The sequence below is a fragment of the Micropterus salmoides genome, unplaced genomic scaffold (genome assembly GCF_014851395.1).
Source record: "Micropterus salmoides isolate LMB-PRFRI ecotype aquatic unplaced genomic scaffold, ASM1485139v1 Ms_hic_scaffold_7, whole genome shotgun sequence".
NCBI lineage: Eukaryota > Metazoa > Chordata > Actinopteri > Centrarchiformes > Centrarchidae > Micropterus > Micropterus salmoides.
This window is the reverse complement of record NW_024044459.1, coordinates 2,572,632-2,594,819: the sequence shown is the minus strand read 5'-3', so window position 1 is coordinate 2,594,819 and position 22,188 is coordinate 2,572,632. Positions and strand designations below refer to the sequence as shown.

General features: G+C 41.4%; 1 protein-coding gene across 3 annotated transcripts; it reads left to right on the top strand.

Annotated features, from left to right (window-relative positions):
- The first annotated feature begins 76 nt into the window (after positions 1-76).
- gtf2h2 (general transcription factor IIH, polypeptide 2) lies at positions 77-21,542 on the top strand. Of its 3 annotated transcripts, none has more exons than XM_038703761.1 (15): positions 77-193; positions 9,340-9,439; positions 9,525-9,602; positions 11,733-11,769; positions 12,341-12,427; positions 12,522-12,572; positions 13,261-13,315; positions 13,504-13,609; positions 13,690-13,780; positions 13,973-14,168; positions 17,854-17,917; positions 18,018-18,121; positions 18,287-18,389; positions 18,489-18,528; positions 21,062-21,542. In XM_038703761.1, exons 2-15 carry the CDS (start codon positions 9,384-9,386, stop codon positions 21,170-21,172), a joined length of 1,179 nt encoding a protein of 392 aa, XP_038559689.1. In that variant the 5' UTR covers positions 77-193; positions 9,340-9,383; the 3' UTR covers positions 21,173-21,542. The 3 variants fall into 3 exon arrangements, 2 of the variants coding, with proteins under 2 accessions (XP_038559689.1, XP_038559690.1); XM_038703762.1 differs by having other exon boundaries at positions 82-193; positions 9,379-9,439; XR_005442489.1 differs by lacking the exon at positions 77-193 and adding an exon at positions 19,827-20,033 and having other exon boundaries at positions 9,384-9,439.
- Positions 21,543-22,188: the final 646 nt, after the last annotated feature.

Below are 22,188 nucleotides of genomic sequence, written 5' to 3'. Positions count from 1 at the left end.
AAATAAGACCTGTCATGCTGTTGTTAACTGCAGTAGCCTGGAAGATGTTAATGTAATCACTGACAGCAAACTGAGCGGATGCTTTTCTCTGAAGAGCATGATTCATCCCGGAAATAAAACTCCGTTGCACCAGCTGACTGCCATAGACAAATGGCGCTCCCGGTATTGTTGGCACGACTGGCGTAGTGAGAAAGTAAGTAGTGTCACCACATAAGATGTTAACTAGATGAGTTATGATGCTTATCACTATAGTACCTTGAATTGCTGTAACTTAACGCTCGTTAACAGGCTAGCTAGCTAGCTAGCTGTATTAAAAGTTGGTCACTTGTGGCAAAGAAATTAAGTTAACGTTACCGATCCATATCAAACTGCAAGGTTTAATTTGAAATATCAAGAGGTAACGGAAGATAACGTAATGCTGCTGATTATGTCAGCAAGTAATTCTTAGGACTCGCTTTTGTTTATAACGCTATTGTAGAATATCCGATAAGGTGTTATGGTTTGACACAGGGTCGTGCCAAACTCCATTCACTCCACTTTGTGAGTCATTGGTGTAACGTAATTGCGATATACAGTAGCCGGCTCAAATAACGACATAATGTTTACATCTGTACTTTCAGCAAATAACTCCATTCCTTATGCTTACAACCAGCAGCGTCGTTAGCCCTGGGCATTCGGGGCTATAGCCCCGGATCTCAGAAGGATTTTAAAAAAACAAACAACAAAAGGCCGAAAATTTAACTTAACTAACTCGCTTAACTAATGTTAAGTCGCGGGAGTGAGCTAGAGAGATTATTATTTATTCTCCCGCAAATTAGCGGAGAAAAAAAAGTTGCTGGAGGCCGGTGCAGCAAAGTGCCTCAATATTACAGACTTTCCTTTTGTGCTGCTGTTACTTCTAGCTGAAGGCAGCAGCGATGATGTCTGTAGCAGGGGTGGGTACATCTAATGTAGGCCTACTCTTAATTTCGCTACATTTTCCATTCATGCCTTCATAACTTCACCAGTCTGTAATCTGCATTTTGCGTCATTAACCGAAATGAGCTGTTATCCAGGCTGTGCGCGCGCAGTTACGCAGTAAAGCGCTGGTCGGGCGCTTGTCAGTCACAGAGCTGTGCGGATGCAAACATTTAGCAAATCAGTTTAAGGCTTTATTGTTCTACTAATACAACTGAAATCTAGTGAGCGCACACCATGGCACTGATGACCGTGTTGGAAAGCAGCCTGCGTCGCTCTTTCACAAGCAGGTATCTTGCCAAGGTACTTATCCCCCACAGAAAGTGTTTCCCCTGCCACTAAAACTTTTGCTAGGAAAATAGAGACGTCTCCATATTCACCCCTGTTATTAGTCATGACGTGAAGAATACACAAAATTAAATACTTGACAGTAGGCCATCATCTGAGCATTATGGAGGGTGAAACATATTTTGGCAGACTGCATGTCCAGTCTGGTAGGACCAGTAGGCTACTGTTATCGCTTTTGTGTATGAAAAGTTCTGTTTAAATGCAATGCATTATTAAACTGTTATGATAATAATTTACCCTTTAAGTAAGGGGACAATTTCCAGCAATATCCAAAGGCCATGCAATGGAAACATGGATTACAAGGACAAAATATTGTTTACAATGCTGCATTCAGTTTAATGTACATTTCGAGTCAAGGAGATGTAACGTTAAGGCGAGCAAAGTGTTAAACTGATTACCGTGATGTTGATACAGTATCGATGGCGTATGTAGGAGCAGCTTACTTGAAAAAGGTGACAGTCTGTCTGAATCTAGCTCAGCAGGGGTTGTAGCCAATTATGTGGTCTGGTCGCTGCCACACAGACCACTGGTCTCTGTCACACAGACCACTGGTCGCTACCACTAGGGGCGCTAAAGATACTGGTCGCTGCCACACAGACCACTGGTCTCTGTCACACAGACCACTGGTCGCTACCACTAGGGGCGCTAAAGATACTGGTCGCTGCCACACAGACCACTGGTCGCCACCACTAGGGGCGCTAAAGATACTGGTCGCTGCCACACAGACCACTGGTCACTACCACTAGGGGCGCTAAAGATACTGGTCGCTGCCACACCGACCACTGGTCACTACCACTAGGGGCGCTAAAGATACTGGTCGCTGCCACACAGACCACTGGTCACTACCACTAGGGGCGCTAAAGATACTGGTCTCTGTCACACCGACCACTGGCCGCTACCACTAGGGGCGCTAAAGATACTGGTCGCTGCCACACCGACCACTGGTCGCTGCCACTTGGGGCGCTAAAGATATTGGTCGCTGCCTTGCTGCCAGGCTGCCAAACCGACCACTAGCGGCGCTAAAGATACTGGTCGCTGCCAAACCAACCACTAGGGGCGCTAAAGATACTGGTCGCTGCCACACCGACCACTGGTCGCTGCCTTGCTGCCAGGCTGCCACACCAACCACTGGTCGCTATCACAGTCTCTAAGGGAAGGCTCCTTTGTGTTCCTTGTTACACAAACTGTGGCTGTACACATTAAAAAAAGTCAGTTTCAAGTTGTTATACAGTCTATGGTTCCAAATTAGACCTAAAGTGACCTTAGATCATTTAAATTATCTCAACTGGCAGATGATACAATTTTTTTGTCTAATAGAGAGGAATGGATCAAAGCAATTAGAATTTTCTACTGCATCAGGCTTAAGAATGAACTTGAACAAATCTGTTTATTAGGCTACCACTTAATGAATGTGAACTATCAGAAGTTAATGATATCCCTGTGATACATACTTGGGTGTGATAAGAATGAAAAACTCTGCAATAACCTAAACTTCAGCCCTATGATTAAACAAATAATGAAAAAGGTTCAACATGTGGTGGATGAGGCATCTTTCACTGAATGGTAGAGTTCTACTATCTAAAACTGAGGGAATATCCATATATATGTATCCTTATCACTGGAAATGCCTACTGAAATATACAAAGAATTAGATAAGATCTTATTTAATTTCATTTGGAGGAAGAAATGTCATTATTTAGGGAAAGATGGCTAACTAAGTTGATAAAATGGCCTGGAAATGAATAGATAGTTTTTTATTCGCATGATTGCCGTTATTCAATTCAAAAACACCAAAGTATGAAGAATACATCGCAAACCAGACTTAATCTTTTAATTTGGCGAGAGAGGGCATGAGACGAGGCTCCACAGTCTTGGGTTGCTGCCACACAGACCACTCCTCGCTGCAGTGGTCGGTGTGGTCGCTGCCACTAGGGGCGCTAAAGACAGTGGTCGCTACCACACTGGTCGGTGTGGTCGCTGCCACTAGGGGCGCTGAAGATAGTGGTCGCTGCCACACTGAACACTGGTTGCAGTTGGTTATATCTACTGTAATACATCTTTATCATAATTCTTTGTTAAATATACTATGTTATTGATTATGCCTACTCTTATTGTTGCACTATATATTGCGGTTTGTGTGGTTATAGCCTATCTACAGTAACAAATATATCTAGATCATAAAACTTTGTTAAATACAGCCTACTAATTTTTGATTAACTATATTCTTATTGTTAAAATCAGTCTAGCTTGGATTCAACCAACAAGTGGTCACCACACTTTCCTTCTGTGAGAACACTGGCCTTCTTCTTGAAGGCAAGAAACAAAGATAGAGAGATTTATTACTGCAGGTTAACCACACAAACTGCAATATACAGTGCAACAGTAAGAAAATAGGCATAATCGATAATATTATAGGCTATATTTATCAAAGTACTGTGATCTAGATAGATGTAGCCTACTGTAGATTGGCTACAACCACACAAACTGCAATATACTGTAGGCCTGCAGTGCATCAATAAGATACAATATAGTATATTTTACAAAGTATTGTGATCTAGAAAGTTGTACACAGTTTCATTCACAGGTGATAACACAGGCCTTGTTATAGGCAAGGACTAAAGATAGATAGATGTAGGCTATTACTGTAGGTATAACCACACAAACTGCAATATATAGTGCAACAATAAGAGTAGGCATAATTGATAATATATTAACAAAGAATTATGATAAAGACATATTACAGTAGATATAACCAACTGCAACCAGTGGTCGGTGTAGCAACGACCACTGTCTTTAGCGCCCCTAGTGGCAGCGACGTCACACCGACCAGTGTGGCAGCGACCACTGTCTTTAGTGCCCAAAATGGCAGCGACGTCACACTGACCAGTGTGGCAGCGACCACTGTCTTTAGCGCCCAAAGTGGCAGTGACGTCACACCGACCAGTGTGGCAGCGACTACCGTCTTTAGCGGCAGCGACGTCACACCGACCAGTGTGGCAGCAGTGTGGAACCTCATGCCCACACGCACAAACACACACACACAGCAGTCCACTACTTGCTATTAGTTTTTGAGGAATTGCTATTCCTCAAGGAGAGACGCAATTTCGCCCTTTATGATAGGTATAATATTTAGGGCCCGAGCATGACCGTGTGAGGTCGCTATTGAATTTGCTAAGATTATTTTTTTTAGGGTCCGAGCACGACCGTGTGAGGTCCCTATTGAATTTGCTAAGATTATTAGGGCCCAAGCACGACCGTGTGAGGTCCCTATTGAATTTGCTAAGATTTTTAGGGCCCGAGCACGACCGTGTGAGGTCCCTATTGAATTTGCTAAGATTATATTATTTTTTTTCTTCGTACTTTAACGAACTCCTCCTAGGGATTTAGTCCGACCGACTTCAAATTTGTGCTGTGCCTTCTAAAGGCAGTAATGTCACATGTGTATGAAGGTGGATCAAACAAGCTAATCTCAAATGTCAAAGTGGAGAGGAGCCTAGTAGGCCTATTTATTTTCATTCATTACACAATATGAATAAGCTATGCAGACAGTTGTAAAGAAAGAACATCTTTTTCTTCTGTTCTCTACTTGTTATAGTTACACAGTATTAGGGGTGTGGGCTGTATTAAAAGTATCCACTGTTCTCCCATGCACTAACACACAGTAACGATGAAATGTGTGCTGTTCTCACATTCTTCCTCTGTATGTACACATAAACAACAAGGCAGGGAAATATAAAAGGAATTTATTTTATTGTTTGGGTACATTATTGTTCAGTGTACATGCTCACATCTGAAACAAACTTTACGTGCTTGGTAACTGTCCCACCCCGCAGACATCTACACACCAATACCGATTTATATTCATAGCGGCAAGTGCTATGTAGCTCCACATAGGGGACACAGGAAGTGACATATAACACCTTCATGCGGCGTCAGAACCGCGTTGCAAATTCATAGCCGCACCGGCAGAGCTCAAGAATATGCAACTCGGCCGGACGCGCTACAAGTGCGAGGGCCCGCCCAACGCTGCTTGCAGCTTTAATTAAGTGTTATTATTTTACGCACTGATGGCCGCCGGCACACAGTAGCAAGCATATTATCATATGTAGCGCTGTACTAATTGGAGGATGCATCAAAAAGTCAATAATGCTAAATAAGCAGCAGTCAATTCAGAGTCTAATTAGACAAAAAAAAATTGTATCATCTGCCAGTTGAGATAATTTAAATGATGTAAGGTCACTTTAGGTCTAATTTGGAACCATAGACCGTATAAAAACTTGAAAATGACCTTTTTTAATGTGCACAGCCACAGTTTGTTTAACAAGGAACAGAAAGAAGCCTTCCCTTAGAGACTGTGATAGCGACCAGTGGTCGGTGTGGCAACGACCAGTATCTTTAACGCCCCTAGTGGTAGCGACCAGTGGTCTGTGTGGCAGCGAACCGGTGGTCTGTGTGGCAGCGACCAGTGGTCGGTGTGGCAGCGACTAGTATCTTTAGCGTCCCTAGTGGTAGCGACCAGTGGTCTGTGTGGTAGCGACCAGTATCTTTAGCGCCCCTAGTGGTAGCGACCAGTGGTCTGTGTGGCAGCGACCAGTATCTTTAGCGCCCCTAGTGGTAGCGACCAGTGGTCTGTGTGACAGAGACCAGTGGTCGGTGTGGCAGCGACCAGTATCTTTAGCGCCCTAGTGGTAGCGACCAGTGGTCTGTGTGGCAGCGAACCGGTGGTCTGTGTGGCAGCGACCAGTATCTTTAGCGCCCTAGTGGTAGCGACCAGTGGTCTGTGTTGCAGCGAACCGGTGGTCTGTGTGGCAGCGACCAGTATCTTTAGCGCCCCTAGTGGTAGCGACCAGTGGTCTGTGTGGCAGCGAACCAGTGGTCTGTGTGGCAGCGACCAGTATCTTTAGCGCCCTAGTGGTAGCGACCAGTGGTCTGTGTGGCAGCGAACCGGTGGTCTGTGTGGCAGCGACCAGTATCTTTAGCGCCCTAGTGGTAGCGACCAGTGGTCTGTGTGACAGAGACCAGTGGTCGGTGTGGCGACCAGACCACATAATTGGCTACAACCCCCTCTCATCTAGCTTCTAAGCAGTAACATGGATGGCAAAGTGATCGACTACGTGGTCAGTTATAACATCACCAGACTATCGCGAAATAAATGTTTGCTTTACGAGTGAAACTAAATGCTCGTCTTGTGTAGAAATTCTCAATTGAGTGCAATGAATAATACGAAGTTTGATAGCATAACACAAGCCTATAAAAACGGAGAGACAGCTAGCTGAAATAGTGGGATCAGCAGCTACCAGTGGCATTTCCGGTGGCAGCTTGAGATGCCGTGGCATCTGCCTCCGTTATCTGTGGCATTTCCGGTGGCAATCTAGAATGCCACCGATTTTTCCTGATATGCCACAGCACCGTAGTTCGCCGTTTATGTGATATTTCTGGTGAAACCGACATGCCACAGATTGTGGTTGCAATCTAACGTTACAATGCCACGGCATCTGCCGCTGATTGTGTACGTTAGGTCGCCACTGATCTACCGTGAGATGCCACGGCATCTGCCGTTGATTCAAATCAATAAACCTGGACCGAGAGAAATATGTTAGCAACAGTAGTTTATTATGCAATATATAATAATGTGCATTTCTTCATGTAAACAGCAAGAGTCATGTTTAATGTACATATTGTTTGGTGCAATACAGTTGGTAGCTTCACCTAGGTAATTATTGTGTGTGCAGAGTTGTTACTGTTAGCATTATATTTAATTTTAAATTCATATTTAATGTGGTTTTCATAGTAATAGATCTGTTTCGCCTTTCTACCAGCAGGTGGCTGTATTTAAATGAATGTCCGGTTTGTGTCTTTGTTGACTAGCCTACACACTGTAACATCTATGTCAGACGATCACTGCATTGATTGAGATATATTAAAAGTGTCCTGTTGTTGAACAGAGCATCGCTTTGGACATCAGCCTGTTTCTTTTATACACATTGGTTACTATTTGTCTTATAGCGATGTCCGACGGTGAGTCCATAAACAGAATGTCTCCGGTGAAACTAGTCTTTCACTCAGAAGCAACCAGCTGTTATTTATTTTTGAGGTGCACAGAGAGAGAGAGAGAAAATGGTAGATAAAATAGCCCTTTTGGGCTTTACACATGATGCACAGCTTCCTCTGTATGTAGGTTTACCCTGCTTCAAAATGAGCTGCTCTCCTGTTACTGCCACAATAATTACTTGCGTTGTGAAGATTATTTCGATGCTTCAGGAATAATCAGATTGTATTGGCAGCCTGTGCTACTGCAAAACAAGTGGTTTGGTTGGCTACATCTCCATAATAAAAGGCACAGGTAACAAAAGTTCGCTGGGCGGCAAAAGTGATATTTTTAAGTGATCTTGACACCTTCATGGAGATTTAAAAAGAAAAATAATTGTAGAAATAGAATTGTAGAGATAACTAAATTACAGATAATCAGCTTCTTCACTGCATTTGCAGAAATATTTAAACTTATACTTAAAAAAATGAACTCATCAAGTTGCCTAGACATCTTTACTCTGATAGCCTATCTTGACCTTTCCTCATGTGAACACATATGGGCTGTGATCCTGAACAACAAAACATTTAAATCCCCACAGTACCATGGATAGTAGTGGTGCAGTGGGTTGCAGAATCTGTGGTTTGGATCCCTTCCACACGGATGCACATTTAAAGAGGTTACCTCAATCAGTCACGCCTGCGTGTGTGTTGATTCAGCAGTGATGATATCAAAAGTTTATCTTCAGGAGAAACATCTGAAAGCTGAGAGCTGTTCTGCATTATATTCTGTTACAGTTTTAGACTTTAAATTGTTTTATTAAACCATAAAAACTCTTTTTACAAAGGGTGTCCTGGCCAAGGCAGGCAGTAGTACAACTGCACATTTAAGATGGGAATAAATAGTCCGATACAACATCATAAAATATCAAAATGTTCTTAAATATTCGCCACAATTCAGCAACAAGCACGATCAAATGAGTAGTCATAACATCTGAAGGCAGAATTGCCAGCCTTCAAGTCATTTAAAAGCAACCAGTGAAACCGGCTCACAAAGATTCACCCACCTGCTACTTGAATTTTGTGTGTCCCTTTACATAAATAATTTCCACAATAAATTGATGCAGAAAAGGCAGAAATTGGTGAAAAACACCAGAATGCAGGAAATTAAGTGTTTAACACTCACAATTTTCTGGGTGAGTACCCCCAGACCCCCCTGTTCATACTGTCGCAGTTTTGTTGTTATATTATTAGAATTAGACACATGACATTGTAATTTAGCAAGATCAAAATGAGACAGTAAAAAGTGTTGTTGTGAGTTTTGTGTTTTGTTTGTGCCGTATAAGTAGAGCATGTTTACTGTTGCTTTACTGCTTTACAGACTTAACTTTGGGGGTTGGGGGGGGGGGTCAATTATTATGTGAAGATATGAAGTTTTATAGTCTGGTCGATGTCTATGAAGATTCTCAGTCATCGAGGTCATAGTTATCCAACGAAGGTTAAAATCAAGGGCAACTGGAAGACGTTTCGTCCCTCATCCAAAGGACTTCTTCAGTTCTGACTGACTGGCAGGGAAACTCAGCTATTTAACCTCAGTGGGGTCGTTATCCCGGGTCATCGATACCGCTGGTTCGTTGGTGTTCCTTGTTGCTGTGACCACTGTTGTCACAATAGCTGAGTTTCCCTGCCAGTCAGTCAGAACTGAAGAAGTCCTTTGGATGAGGGACGAAACGTCTTCCAGTATCTTCAACCAAGTCCAGTTGCCCTTGATTTTAACCTTCGTTGGATATAGTCTGGTCTAAACCCCCAATGTTTCATGATCCTAAAAACGCCGCTGCTTACAACTAAACAGTGTGTTTCTAGTTAGTCTTTACTGCCTATTTTGTAACCTGTCTTTTAACGATGATTGTTAAGCAGCCCACACGTTACTCCTTGCTATTACTCCGCCATAAGTGGAGTTTGGAGTTGACTTACTCTATGTATTAATGCAAAGCTGTTGTTTCCCAGGTCTTTGTCTATTAGCATTTGTTTAATTCTGTCCGGTAGACATTATGGACGAAGAACCAGAGAGAGCCAAGCGCTGGGAAGGGGGCTACGAGAGGACATGGTAAGAGCGTTAAATGGAGATTGGCAGGTTGAGGTCTGTGTTGTCATTTGATGCAACATTGTGGAACTAATGTATTCTCCTACAGGGAGGTGCTGAAGGAGGACGAATCTGGCTCACTCAAAGCCACGGTGGAGGAGATCTTGTTCCAGTCCAAAAGGAAAAGGTGTGTGTGTGTATAGGTGTGTGTGGTTTGAAACCGTGTTCAGGCCAGCTGGTATTATGGTAAGGATGGTCTGTGCGAGGCTTGAACTTTGAATTTTTAGGTTTTGCAATAAATATATGCATTTTCATATGATTTTGGACCATTATTATTACCATATCTGTGTACAACAAGTTGGAAAAGCTAGAGCAACAAACAGCACCCAAAAAGCTTAAAGACAAGCCTAGCTGCAGCGTGAGAAACCCTGTTAATTTGACCTGAGAATCATTATAGATTGGAGGAGGATTATTGATGTTTTCCTTTTGTGTCTTAATTTATAGCTTGTGAAATGTAGCTGTAGAAATGTATACAAGAAATAGGCAATGTGTAAAAATCAGCATATTCATTCACTTCCTTCAGTATGATTAACATTAGCATTTCATTTGTTAAAGTCCAAAAGAAATGTCACCTCATTAACTTAAAAGGTGATTAGATTGCAGTCCTAATTTGCTTGTTTTGAGAAGCTGCAGCATTTATTAACGTACACGTTATAACCTAGACTATTCATTTTAGAGCTCGTCCGATGCCGATTTTGATATTTGAGGATTTTTAAATCCGATATGCTGATATATTGGTCGATATTCTTTTTTTCCCTCGCATGACATAAATTATCCGTAATATTTGTTATGTTGAGACCATACCAAGATACCATGACATAATGCAGTATAAAGAGTAACTTTTTTGTTGTTATAAATGGTAATTTGAACAAAAGTACAACAAAATGTGTTAAACTACAGAAAACCTTACAAATATCTGATTTGTTACAAATTATGGAGAACCATTACTAATGAACATTAAATTAAATATTGTGGTGGCCAGCGAAACAGAAACTATTAAAAAGACTAAAATACTACTACTAATAATAATACTAATAATAATATCATATGTCAAATTTCATGTCACTTCTATAATATTAATGGGCTCCTCTGAATAGGCAAAAAAATTATATATATTTATTTCATAACACATAACTTACATAAACTATAAATAGTTATTACCTGAAATATAATATAATATAATATAATATAATAATATATCTCATTTCCGACGTACCGACTGTAAGACAAACGGCTTGCAGATATATTTAGAATTACGTTAAGCAATATAGTTTAACCCTTCATTAAAGTTAGCGCTCCTCTACTGATAAGCATGGCATTAGCCAGCTTTGTGGCTAATTTAGCAACGGGCAGCGTCAACTGCTGTAAGTTATGTTTAAGAATAGAAGCAATGAATTAGAGAGAAATAAGAGAACCATTCGCTAGAACTGTTTCAGAAATAAATCTACAACCACTCGCCTATCAGTACCATAACATTAAACACACTGCTGTGAGCCTGGAGAGGAAAGTGAAAAGTGGGAGAGTTAGGAAGTGTAGTATGGTAAGAGGAGAAGTAATGAGGGCTATTTTTATTATTATTTAAGTTATGTAATTGACATGACAAATGACTAACTCACTGGGAACACTGAGTGTGAGAGCTAACAGGAGCTACTCTCCGTGCGCCCTCTGTGGGCAAACTATGCATCACTCAAGACATGAGGGAAGGATCAGACTCTCTGTTTCTCTTTTTAATAGTCAGATATCGGCACACACTCAATATAGGGGAAACACTGGAGTTACATTTCTCTGAACTTTGACCTTTCACCAAGCTCAATAGTTTAGTTCACTGGCATGGCATGGCATCTGCTTCCTAATGTCTAGTTCAGTGTCACATTTGTTTACTTCACATCACCATCCTGAAGAAATCCCATTCAATATCTCCCCTAAGACAGACTCACATTTCATCAACCATTTCTCACATTTCATATACCTTGTACATACTACATTGTTGACATACTAAACATTAGAAAAAATTATAATAAAATGTTCTCATTCATAGCATTCGTTTCAATGTCTCACTATGGGATGTGCCTGCCCGTTTATTTCATTATGCCAGTCCTGATTGGCTGGTGATCGTGTGTGCACAAGCAGTGATTGACACTGCCTTAGAGAGTCCTCCTGGCTCTGATTGGTTGTTTTGAGTCAGGCACGGTGGAGTCTTGCAAAGCCAGAGGAACCATCTTCTGATGACTAATCTGCCGTCTTGTTTACATCATAGGGTGATAGAGAGCCATGGACAAGTAAGGCTTGGAATGGTGAGTCAGTCGCACCTACCTCCTACAGAACCTTGTACCTCAGTATCTGTGTGCTTCTAAACTCCAAGGTCTCGAAGGTCTCACATTAACATGATGGCAGTTGCTACACAGCATTACTTTTACATATTTTTAAAGACCAAAATACCCCATTCTACTTTTTTAATACCATTTTGGTAAACATTGCGGATAGGAATTCTTCTGACACATATCATCATTTATCTCTTGTTTTTAATTAGAAATAGTAATATATGTACAAGTCATGAATAGCACAGCAGTAGGTCGCTTGTAATGACTCTTCTTGGCAAAAACAAGTGAGGGGGCCATTATGATGTAAGGAATGCCCATTATTTACATTTATTAGCTAAGAGCCTCAGCTGTTCAGTGTTAAACTGGTCTGTTTGAAATGCAGTGCACAGGGATGATTTTGGTATCAGCACTTGTTCCAGAGACCCTTTTGGACTCCCAGTGATAGCATAACCATAATAACCACACAGGGCTTAATGTATTTTGCTATTTTGTTTGTTTGTTTAAAATGTGTCATTTCCAAAAAAGAGGTTGTCCTATGCTCTAGATGCGTCACCTCTATGTGGTGATTGACTGTTCAAGAAGTATGGAAGACCAGGACTTGAAACCAAATCGCCTCACCTCTACTCTAAAGGTAAACTGTGTAGCAGAGCCATCACATGGTACACCAGAAGACATACGGTATAATCAGCTGTAAAGCACTCTCTCTTTTCTCCTTACCTCTTCAGCTGATGGAAGCTTTTGTCGAGGAATATTTTGACCAAAACCCCATCAGTCAGGTATGTTTATACAATTCTGAGTTTGGTGCATGTTTTACACTGAAGCCCATTGAGACTTTACATTTGTTTAAACATGGTAGGTTTTGGTGAGTTCATTGGAAAATATTATAGTATATAGTATAGTTATATTCTTGTATAAAGATACAAGTAGTAAGTGTAGGTCTCCTCAGTCATGTTGTAAGGACACAGGATTTGAAGGCCACTACACTTGGTCCTAATGCCTGCATAATATTAAAAGACTAACGTCATCATTTAATTCATAATATTTTTTTAATTCTACCTGACCTATACTCTGTTGTGCATTACTTTATAGTCCTGCTGATATGGTAGTATACCCTTCAGACAGGAAAGCGAAACAAACTGAAAACACTTGTGATGGGTAGTAATCTCACCACAAATCCACACATATGTTAACTAAAGCACCTCTGATAAAGTGCAGCTCACCTTTCTAAACAGCAAGGCTGCACTTCATTTTTTAGATGGTTATATTGCAAATCTTTACCAGCTATGTATATCTCACAAAATGGTTGCGACTCACAGCGCAAGAGGGGGGTTCACTTTATTAATGTCACAGTGCTGCCGGTGTTGCATCAGCAGAGTGAAGCAAGTCGACGTTATCAGTTATAGATTTGTTTTTCACTGCATGAGAAAATTTATGTTCTGTGACCTAATGACATGTTTTTGTCAGGTGGGCATTATCACCACAAAGAATAAAAGGGCTGAGAAGCTGACTGACCTGGCAGGTGAGGATCACATAAACTGCTAATGTTGGACTCCATCCCTGTTCAGAGAAAGCTTCAGGCTTGAGTGTTCCTCTGTCATCTGTCAACCTTCACTTACCATTGGCTGTGAGCTACAGCCTCCAGTCTGTGAAGTTACCCCATGCAGCTTTAATAATGTGGTGTTATGTGTTGTTCTGTTTCACGGCCAGGAAATCCAAAGAAGCACACTGATGCTCTGAAGAAAGCAGTGGACACTGTGTGTGTAGGAGAGCCATCCCTGTACAACTCTCTTAACCTGGCCATACTGACCCTCAAGTAGGTCCTGCAGTGTGTTATATTTTTGGTTGGTTTCTGTAATAGTGCTAAACTCAGCTGGTGCCTGTCTTTGTATGAAGGCACATGCCTGGACATACGAGCCGGGAGATCCTGATCATCCTCAGCAGCCTCACCACATGTGATCCAGCCAACATCTACGAGCTGATCAAGGTGAAGTCACACTGTAGCTCAGGGTGCACAATCAGCACTGTCCACTTGTTAGCTTAAAATGCAGTTCAGCACCTGGGCTGATTGAACATCTGGTGATTAATTTAAACTCAGTGTAAATGGAACTCTCTCTCCCACTAATGTACCAAAGGAATCTTAAAACAATACTGTATAATCGTGTTCCTCCTTTGTCAGACCCTGAAGTCTCTGAAGGTGAGGGTGTCGGTGATTGGACTGTCAGCAGAGGTCCGTGTGTGTACAGTGTTGACCAGGGAGACGGGCGGCTTGTACCATGTTATCCTGGACGAGAGTCACTTCAAAGAGCTGCTGATGCTGCATGTCAAACCTCCTCCAGCCAGCTCCTCATCTGAATGCTCTTTAATACGCATGGGTCAGTAAACAAACGCTATCTCTGTCTCTGATCAGCAATTTCTAAATGAACTGGAAACATAAAACTAGGCTGTAAGGTTGGCTTAACAAACTGGCATCCTGCTGCGTCACAGACCTTTTAACATTGAAGGAGACCTATTATACTGCATTTCCAGTACTATATTGTATTTCTGTGACTCCTGTATGGTAGCTTTGCATGATTCAAAGTATTTAGTCCACATCCAATCTTATTTTGCACTTTCTTCTTTAGAAAAGCCACACAAACTTAATTTTTCATTACAACCAAAAAAGCACTTTCTTGGCAACATACTGAATAACTTCAACTTCAAAGGACAGGCATATTGTCCTGCGCTGAGTGGTACAGACAGACTGAGTCTAACTGTTGCCAGGAGGATGGGGCTGTGCGCAGATGACCATATATAGAAAACCATCATATGTATGACATCATACGGAGCCAAGAGTAGAAAAAACTGTTGAAATTGGAGCGTACAGAACAGGGGGAAATCTGAGGTTCTGGCTCACAGGGATTTCTTTTAAATATGTTTACCTCATTATTTGAATCTTTGACCACGTTTAACATGAACATCTGACACTAACATTATTGATTAAGGTTGTCATGATTGTGGAATTTCCAACTTCGATACAATATTGATATTTATATTCGATACCATTTTCAATTCCAAAATTGACACATTGATTAAATTACTGAATTTAATTACGAAAATTATTTAATCAACTTATCTTAGTGAGAAAAGTTAATAGTACTATGTGTTAAGTAGAACGGCATCAGTTTATTTACTTCTGACCTTAGTCAAAGTTTTTCCTATCAACTGAAACTCTGCTGTTTGAAGTTACCCGAGACTTTTTTGTCCCCGGTTTAATTAACTAAAAGGTTCCTTTAGCCCATTGTTGTGTGCGTTTCCACCGTTGTCTAAAGACGTACGAAGATAAGGCAAATTAACCAGCTGATGTAAGCCTGGACAAAGCGATGGACTGGCATCATTATTTAGTAACGACTATCCATGAGCAATATTTATAAATGAACATCAGATTTGTTTGGAATATAATGAAAAACTATAGGCTATGCTTGACCATTAAAAACAGCTTTTCTGTGTATAATGGAGAGACACAAAATAAAGTTTGTTACAAATTTAATAACAAACTGGACAAAAGCCATCAAGTTAATAAAAGAACTCCAGCACAGAGAAAGAAACACAAATATAAAATCGTGTCAGTTTGAAAGGTTATTAAAACATTTCCAGCCAACAAGAGCTGCAGATCAGTTGGCAGGCACTCACATCTGTGTCCTCCTCTTGACTGTCGGAGGAATGTGATTTTTAACGAGCTTTATTACCTGCTGTAATCAGCTGTTCCGTTTCCAAAAACGTTTGCAAACAACGGTGGAAAAGAGAGGAGCAGTCGTAGAAAAATAGCCGACATTCTTGACTGAAGTCCAGTAACCTCTAATCGACCATTCAGAAATTCACTGCAAGGCACGCCCCCTCATAAAAGAGCAGGTCTAGACCGTACTCTATGATGCTATTTACAGAAGCCCAAAAGTTCCCACCAAGAGCAAGCACTAGGCGACAGAGGCAAGGAAAAACTTCCTTTTAAGAGGCAGAAACCTCGAGCAGAACCATGGCTCAGGGTGGGCGGCCATCTGCCTCGACCGGTTGGGGGTGAAGGAGAGAGAGAGAGAGAGAGAGAGAGAGAGAGAGAGAGAGATGTAAGGAGAGAGAGAGGGGAGGGAGGCAGCCTACACAATATACACACAGAGGTACAGACAGTGAAGGTGATGTTGCTATAGACTAAATGAAAAATGGTACAGATATTTATAATAGTGTTAATGGTAACAATCGTAATGTTAATGATTATAATAACAATAATAACAATAAGACTAGCAACAATAGTCGTTGCAGCAGAGGGTGTCGAGCAGGAACACGGGGGCAGCAGGTGACCCGCAACCACAGATCCAGACTCCACAGCTCCAGAGCCAGAAAACCTGCAGGAAGTGATAGGAGAGAGGAGAGAGACGAGAAAGCACAAGACTACCAGAAAGGGGAGAAGTTGTGTTAGTAACATGCAATAATGGGATGAGGTTGCATACAGAGGGAGAGAAAGTAGAGGAGAGAGGAGCTCAGTGCATCATGGGAAATCCCCCGGCAGTCTAGGCCTATAGCAGCATAACTAAGGGATGGTTCAGGACTCACCTGAGCCAGCCCTAACTATAAGCTTTATCAAAGAGGAAAGTCTTAAGCCTACTCTTAAATGTGGAATGGTGTCTGCCTCCTGAACCTAAACTGGAACCTGGTTCCACAGGAGAGGAGCTTGATAGCTGAACGCTCTGGCTCCTAGTCTACTTTTGGAGACTCTAGGAACCACAAGTAACCCTGCATTCTGGGAGCGCAGTGCTCTGGTGGGGTAGTAAGGTACTATGAGCTCTTTAAGATAAGATGGTATCTGACCATTAAGAGCTTTGTAGGTTAGAAGAATGATTTTAAATTCTATTCTGGATTTTACTGGAAGCCAATGCAAAGAAGCTAAAACAGGAGAAATGTGATCTCTTTTCCTGGTTCCTGTCAGAACACGTGCTGCAGCATTCTGGATCAGCTGAAGAGTCTTAATGGACTTTTTCGAGCAGCCTGATAATAAGGAATTGCAGTAATCCAGCCTAGAAGTAACAAATGCATGGACTAGTTTTTCTGCATCATTTTTAGACAGGATGTTCCAGATTTTTTCGCAATATTACGTAGGTGAAAAAAGGCGGTCCTCGAAATTTGCTTAATGTGAGACTTAAACGACATGTCCTGATCAAAGATAACTCCAAGATTCCTCACAGTGGTGCTGGAGGCCAAGGCGATGCCATCCAGGGAAACTATATCTTTAGATAATGCGTCACGGAGGTGCTTAGGCCCCAGAGCAATAACTTCAGTTTTATCTGAGTTTAACATGAGAACACTTCTCAACACTTCAGTGATGCTGAAAGGGGAGACCCTATGTTTTTTTTCTTGTGTTGAGGGTTGGCTTGAGTTTGAAATAATATCTTTGAATAATACTAAGGTTTGGAGCAACACTTGGAACATCCCTCCCAATTTTACCCCGAGCACCGCTAGAACTATGTGAAATTAGACAGGGAAGGCAACAATAAAATGTTTATTTTTGTTTCTATAAAATACATTCATAAAGGCCAGTGCTCCTAGGGCTGGGCAATATGGCCAAAAATGTTATCACGATAAAATAAATTAACATTTGATCATTTCATATCGATAATTATCAGGATAAATGTTAAATCATTATTTCTTTAAGTTTAAAGGCATGTGGGTTAGGTGAAGAGTTAGGGTTAGGGGTTAGGTAGATTATTCAAAACAATCTTGATAAAAATCTTTTTTCAACAAATATGCATGAGTAAAATTAAGTAAAATCCTTTTTTCAGTCCGTTTTCCTCAACAAAATAAATATCTTAATAGGAAAATTAAGCGCTAATTTGTTTGTGATTCAAATGAATTGAATCAAATATTTATTATTATTTGTTATATTGTTATTGAGAAAACATATATCGCAATAATAATCATTATTGTTTTATTACTCAGCCCTGCTTGCTCCTCATCAAAATATCACTAAAACTATAAAAGCATCTACTGAATATCTGTCTCAGATTTTCTTAATTTGAATCTGTGTTTGCTCAGGTTTCCCTCAGCACACCATCGCCTCTATTACTTTCCAAGATGCCAAGCCTTCGTTCAGCATGGCGTAAGTACAAGACAGTGTGATTTAAATATTGTGGGCGGGACTGTGGGCAGCCACTGTCTGTGTGCTAGAATGAAGACATGTTCTTTGTACTGTCTCCTAGTCATCTGGACAGCGGCAGCGGCCCAGGTCTGTCTCTGGGAGGATACTTTTGTCCGCAGTGTCACGCCAAGTACACAGAGCTTCCCGTGGAGTGTAAAATCTGTGGTATGTCTGATGGGTGGATTCGGTTTTTGTGTGTCAGTGTAAGATTAGAATAAACAAGGGTTCATTTTCTTCCTGTTGCAACAAAAAGTACTGCATTTCTTTTTGCTGCTTTTTCAATAAGTACCATAGCTTTGACTGGTGTGTTTCGGGTGTGCTGTCTCCAAGGTTTGACTCTGGTGTCAGCCCCCCATCTTGCCAGATCCTTCCACCACCTCTTTCCGCTCCAAGACTTTATAGAGAGTGCTGTGGAGGAGCTTCAAGGAGACAGGTTGGTATGATACACACACACACACACACACACACACACACACACACACACACAGATACTGTGCCACCATGTATCTAACCTGTTATGATTTTGTTTTAGGTTCTGTCAAGCTTGTCAAGGGGAGTTGAAAGATAAAAGTGTAAGTACAGTAGCTGTGTATATGTACTGTAGACACCCTACTGGATATGTAGAGGCCTTGTAGATGGTAGAGAATGACCCCCCCCCCCTTTTTTTTACACATGAAGTACAGTGTTTACTCATCCCAGAAAGTACTATTCAGTGTGTAAAAAAATAAACCTGATGATGTATTTGTGTATCTATGATTCCCAACCAGAGGTACATGTACTCAGGGTGGACTTAGGTGTAGATAGAAGTGATTTGATGAAAACAATTAAGACAGTATATTCACATATTAGTTTTTAGGATGTGTGTATATACAGGGATTGGACAATGAAACTGAAACACCTGGTTTTAGACCACAATAATTTATTAGTATGGTGTAGGGCCTCCTTTTGCGGCCAATACAGCGTCAATTCGTCTTGGGAATGACATATACAAGTCCTGCACAGTGGTCAGAGGGATTTTAAGCCATTCTTCTTGCAGGATAGTGGCCAGGTCACGACGTGATGCTGGTGGAGGAAAATGTTTCCTGACTCGCTCCTCCAAAACACCCCAAAGTGGCTCAATAATATTTAGATCTGGTGACTGTGCAGGCCATGGGAGATGTTCAACTTCACTTTCATGTTCATCAAACCAATCTTTCACCAGTCTGGCTGTGTGTATTGGTGCATTGTCATCCTGATACACGGCACCTCCTTCAGGATACAATGTTTGAACCATTGGATGCACATGGTCCTCCAGAATGGTTCGGTAGTCCTTGGCAGTGACGCGCCCATCTAGCACAAGTATGGGGCCAAGGGAATGCCATGATATGGCAGCCCAAACCATCACTGATCCACCCCCATGCTTCACTCTGGGCATGCAACAGTCTGGGTGGTACGCTTCTTTGGGGCTTCTCCACACCGTAACTCTCCCGGATGTGGGGAAAACAGTGAAGGCGGACTCATCAGAGAACAATACATGTTTCACATTGTCCACATCCCAAGATTTGCGCTCCTTGCACCATTGAAACCGACGTTTGGCATTGGCACGAGTGACCAAAGGTTTGGCTATAGCAGCCCGGCCGTGTATATTGACCCTGTGGAGCTCCTGACGGACAGTTTTGGTGGTCATTTAATGAACCTCCCACACTAAAATCGAGTTTCATTGTCCAACCCCTGTGTGTATGTGTATATATATATATATATATATATATATATATATATATATATATATATATATATATATATATATATATGTTGTTGGGGTTTTTTAAGGTACTTTATTGTCACATACACATAGTGAAATTCATTTTCTGCATTTAACCCATCCCTTAAGGGAGCAGTGGGCAGCCACAGTGCAGCACCCCGGGACCAATTGGTCTGAACTGAGAACCTAACATGTTTTTGATGGTGGGGGAAACCGTAGCAAAGGAAACTCACGCAAACTCCACACAGAAAGGCCTGGGATGACTGGGGTTCAAACCTGTGACCTTCTTGCTGTGAGGCCACAGTTCTATTCACTGGGCCACCGTACCGGTTCATGGTATGTGCCCTGACATCTCGGCCACCAGGACACTTTATTGTCACAATTACCACTAGCCTTCCAGCTGCAAGAGGCCTGCATTACAAACTAGAGGTGTAGTGGAGTTTGAAAGATGAAGGTATTTACTAGACATGGAAGATTTAATAAAGACATGGTGTTGAGTTGGAGTACAGGAACTAGTTTCTGTTTGAGCACTGTGTGAATGCAGATGTAGTGTAAAAGCGCTTTGAGTGGTCGAAAAGACCAGAAAGGCGCTATGCGGAGCGTTTACATTTTTAGAGCTTGACCCATCCACAGGACTAAAAGTCAGGTTAACTTGCACTCTGCTTCAATATTGACGATTCTTTTTTTTAAGTCTGTCTGATTAGTCCCCCAACTATAGCATGGTCATCCATGCTTTTATTTAATCTAGGTTGGATTATTGTATTCAGGGCTAAGCCAAAAAACTATCTCACGACTTCAGCTAGTACAAAACGCAGCCGCTCGACTTTTAACTAATACTACAAGACAAGATCACTTCAGTCCTGTTTTAGCCTCCACTGGTTACTTGTTAGTTTTAGAATTGATTTTAAGATTTTATTGATCACTTTAAAAAAGCACTTCATGGTTCTGCTCCCAGCTACATTGCTGAATTGCAGCTCCCCTATGAGCCAGAGTGTGGCCTCAGGTCCTCGGGCAGAGCTCTGTTAGCTGTTCCGAAGTCCAGGCTCTAGACTAAAGGTGACTGGGCTTTTACAGTTAGTTATCACTTCTCAAGACATACTTTTACAAAAAAGCCTTTTATTAATTTTAGTGCATCCTCCCATTGTCCTCTTGTCCTATATGTCCATTTTAACTGTATCACTGTTGCACGTTTTATCTCTTTTAACTTTATGTAATTTGAAATTGCTTGACTTAATTTGCCTCTTTCTTGAAATGTTTTTAATTTGTGTTTAACCATGTAAAGCACTTTGTAAAACAGTTATGATAAGTGCTGTATAAATAATCTGATTTTTATCTGCTCTCCCTCTCTGTCTTTGTGTTTCTAGATATTTACCTGCCCATCATGTTGCAGTGCATTCTGTGTGGAGTGTGATCTCTTCATCCACGACTCGCTGCACTGCTGCCCCTGCTGTATTCACAATCAGAGCGCCCCCTGAAGCTGACTGTCTGACAGTGGTCAGACTCAGCGGTCAACAAGGGCTCAATGAATTTGCTCTTATTGGCTCATCATATCCTTCATATTAGTCTTGTCCACCTCTGATGGGACATATATGATGCACACAGGCTTGTCAGTGGACCATCCAAATGGTCAAAGGTGTTGAAAGATTACCACAAAATACTGGATAATTTCAGTTGATCCACGTGGTAGTTGGAAGTAGTTGTTTTCTTGCTAAAGATGATACCAAGTTGGAGCAAAGCTCCTGTCTGCTCTGTGAACTGCATCTGAGCCATTATATATGTCAGAACTGTTTTGTACTACAATTCTGTTGGTGACATGGTAATAAACATATTTTTTTGAAATTGAAATGTGTTGTGTAGGTTCAGAACAGGCCTTTATCCAGTTGTTCTTGTTTTCCACTTTCCCAACTCTTACATTTGCTATGCTGAATAGATAGGTAAGAGGTAGCGCTGTAGCTACCATCAAGATCTAAATAAACTTTATATGAGCGAAATTTGTCTTGGGCAACAGTGCCACATAAGGCTGCAGTAACAATCAGTAACAGCATATGGACTTCAGTCACACACATGAATACTATGGCAAGCTGTTTTAACATTTATTCCTTAAAACTCACTAGTCATTATTTAAAGACTACTAGTACTTATTACGCCACCTAGAAAATTGGAAAATAATTATCCCCTCGTTCACGTTCAACCTACATGTACGAAATTTTTCTGTATATGTATTTTCTGATATATGTATCATATCAAGACGCACAAAAAAGCCTCAAGAACCCATACCCTAAAGTCAACAGGAAGTTGGCCATTTTAAAGTTTACGGCCATTTTTGGATGATTTACACACTTCGTACTTTAACGAACTCCTCCTAGGGATTTAGTCGGATCGACGTCAAATTTCTGCTGTGCCTTCTAAAGGCATTGACGATGAAAAGTTGTGCGATTTGCGAGTTTTCGTCAATGGGCGTGTCTGTGGCGTCGATGATTCGCCATGAAAC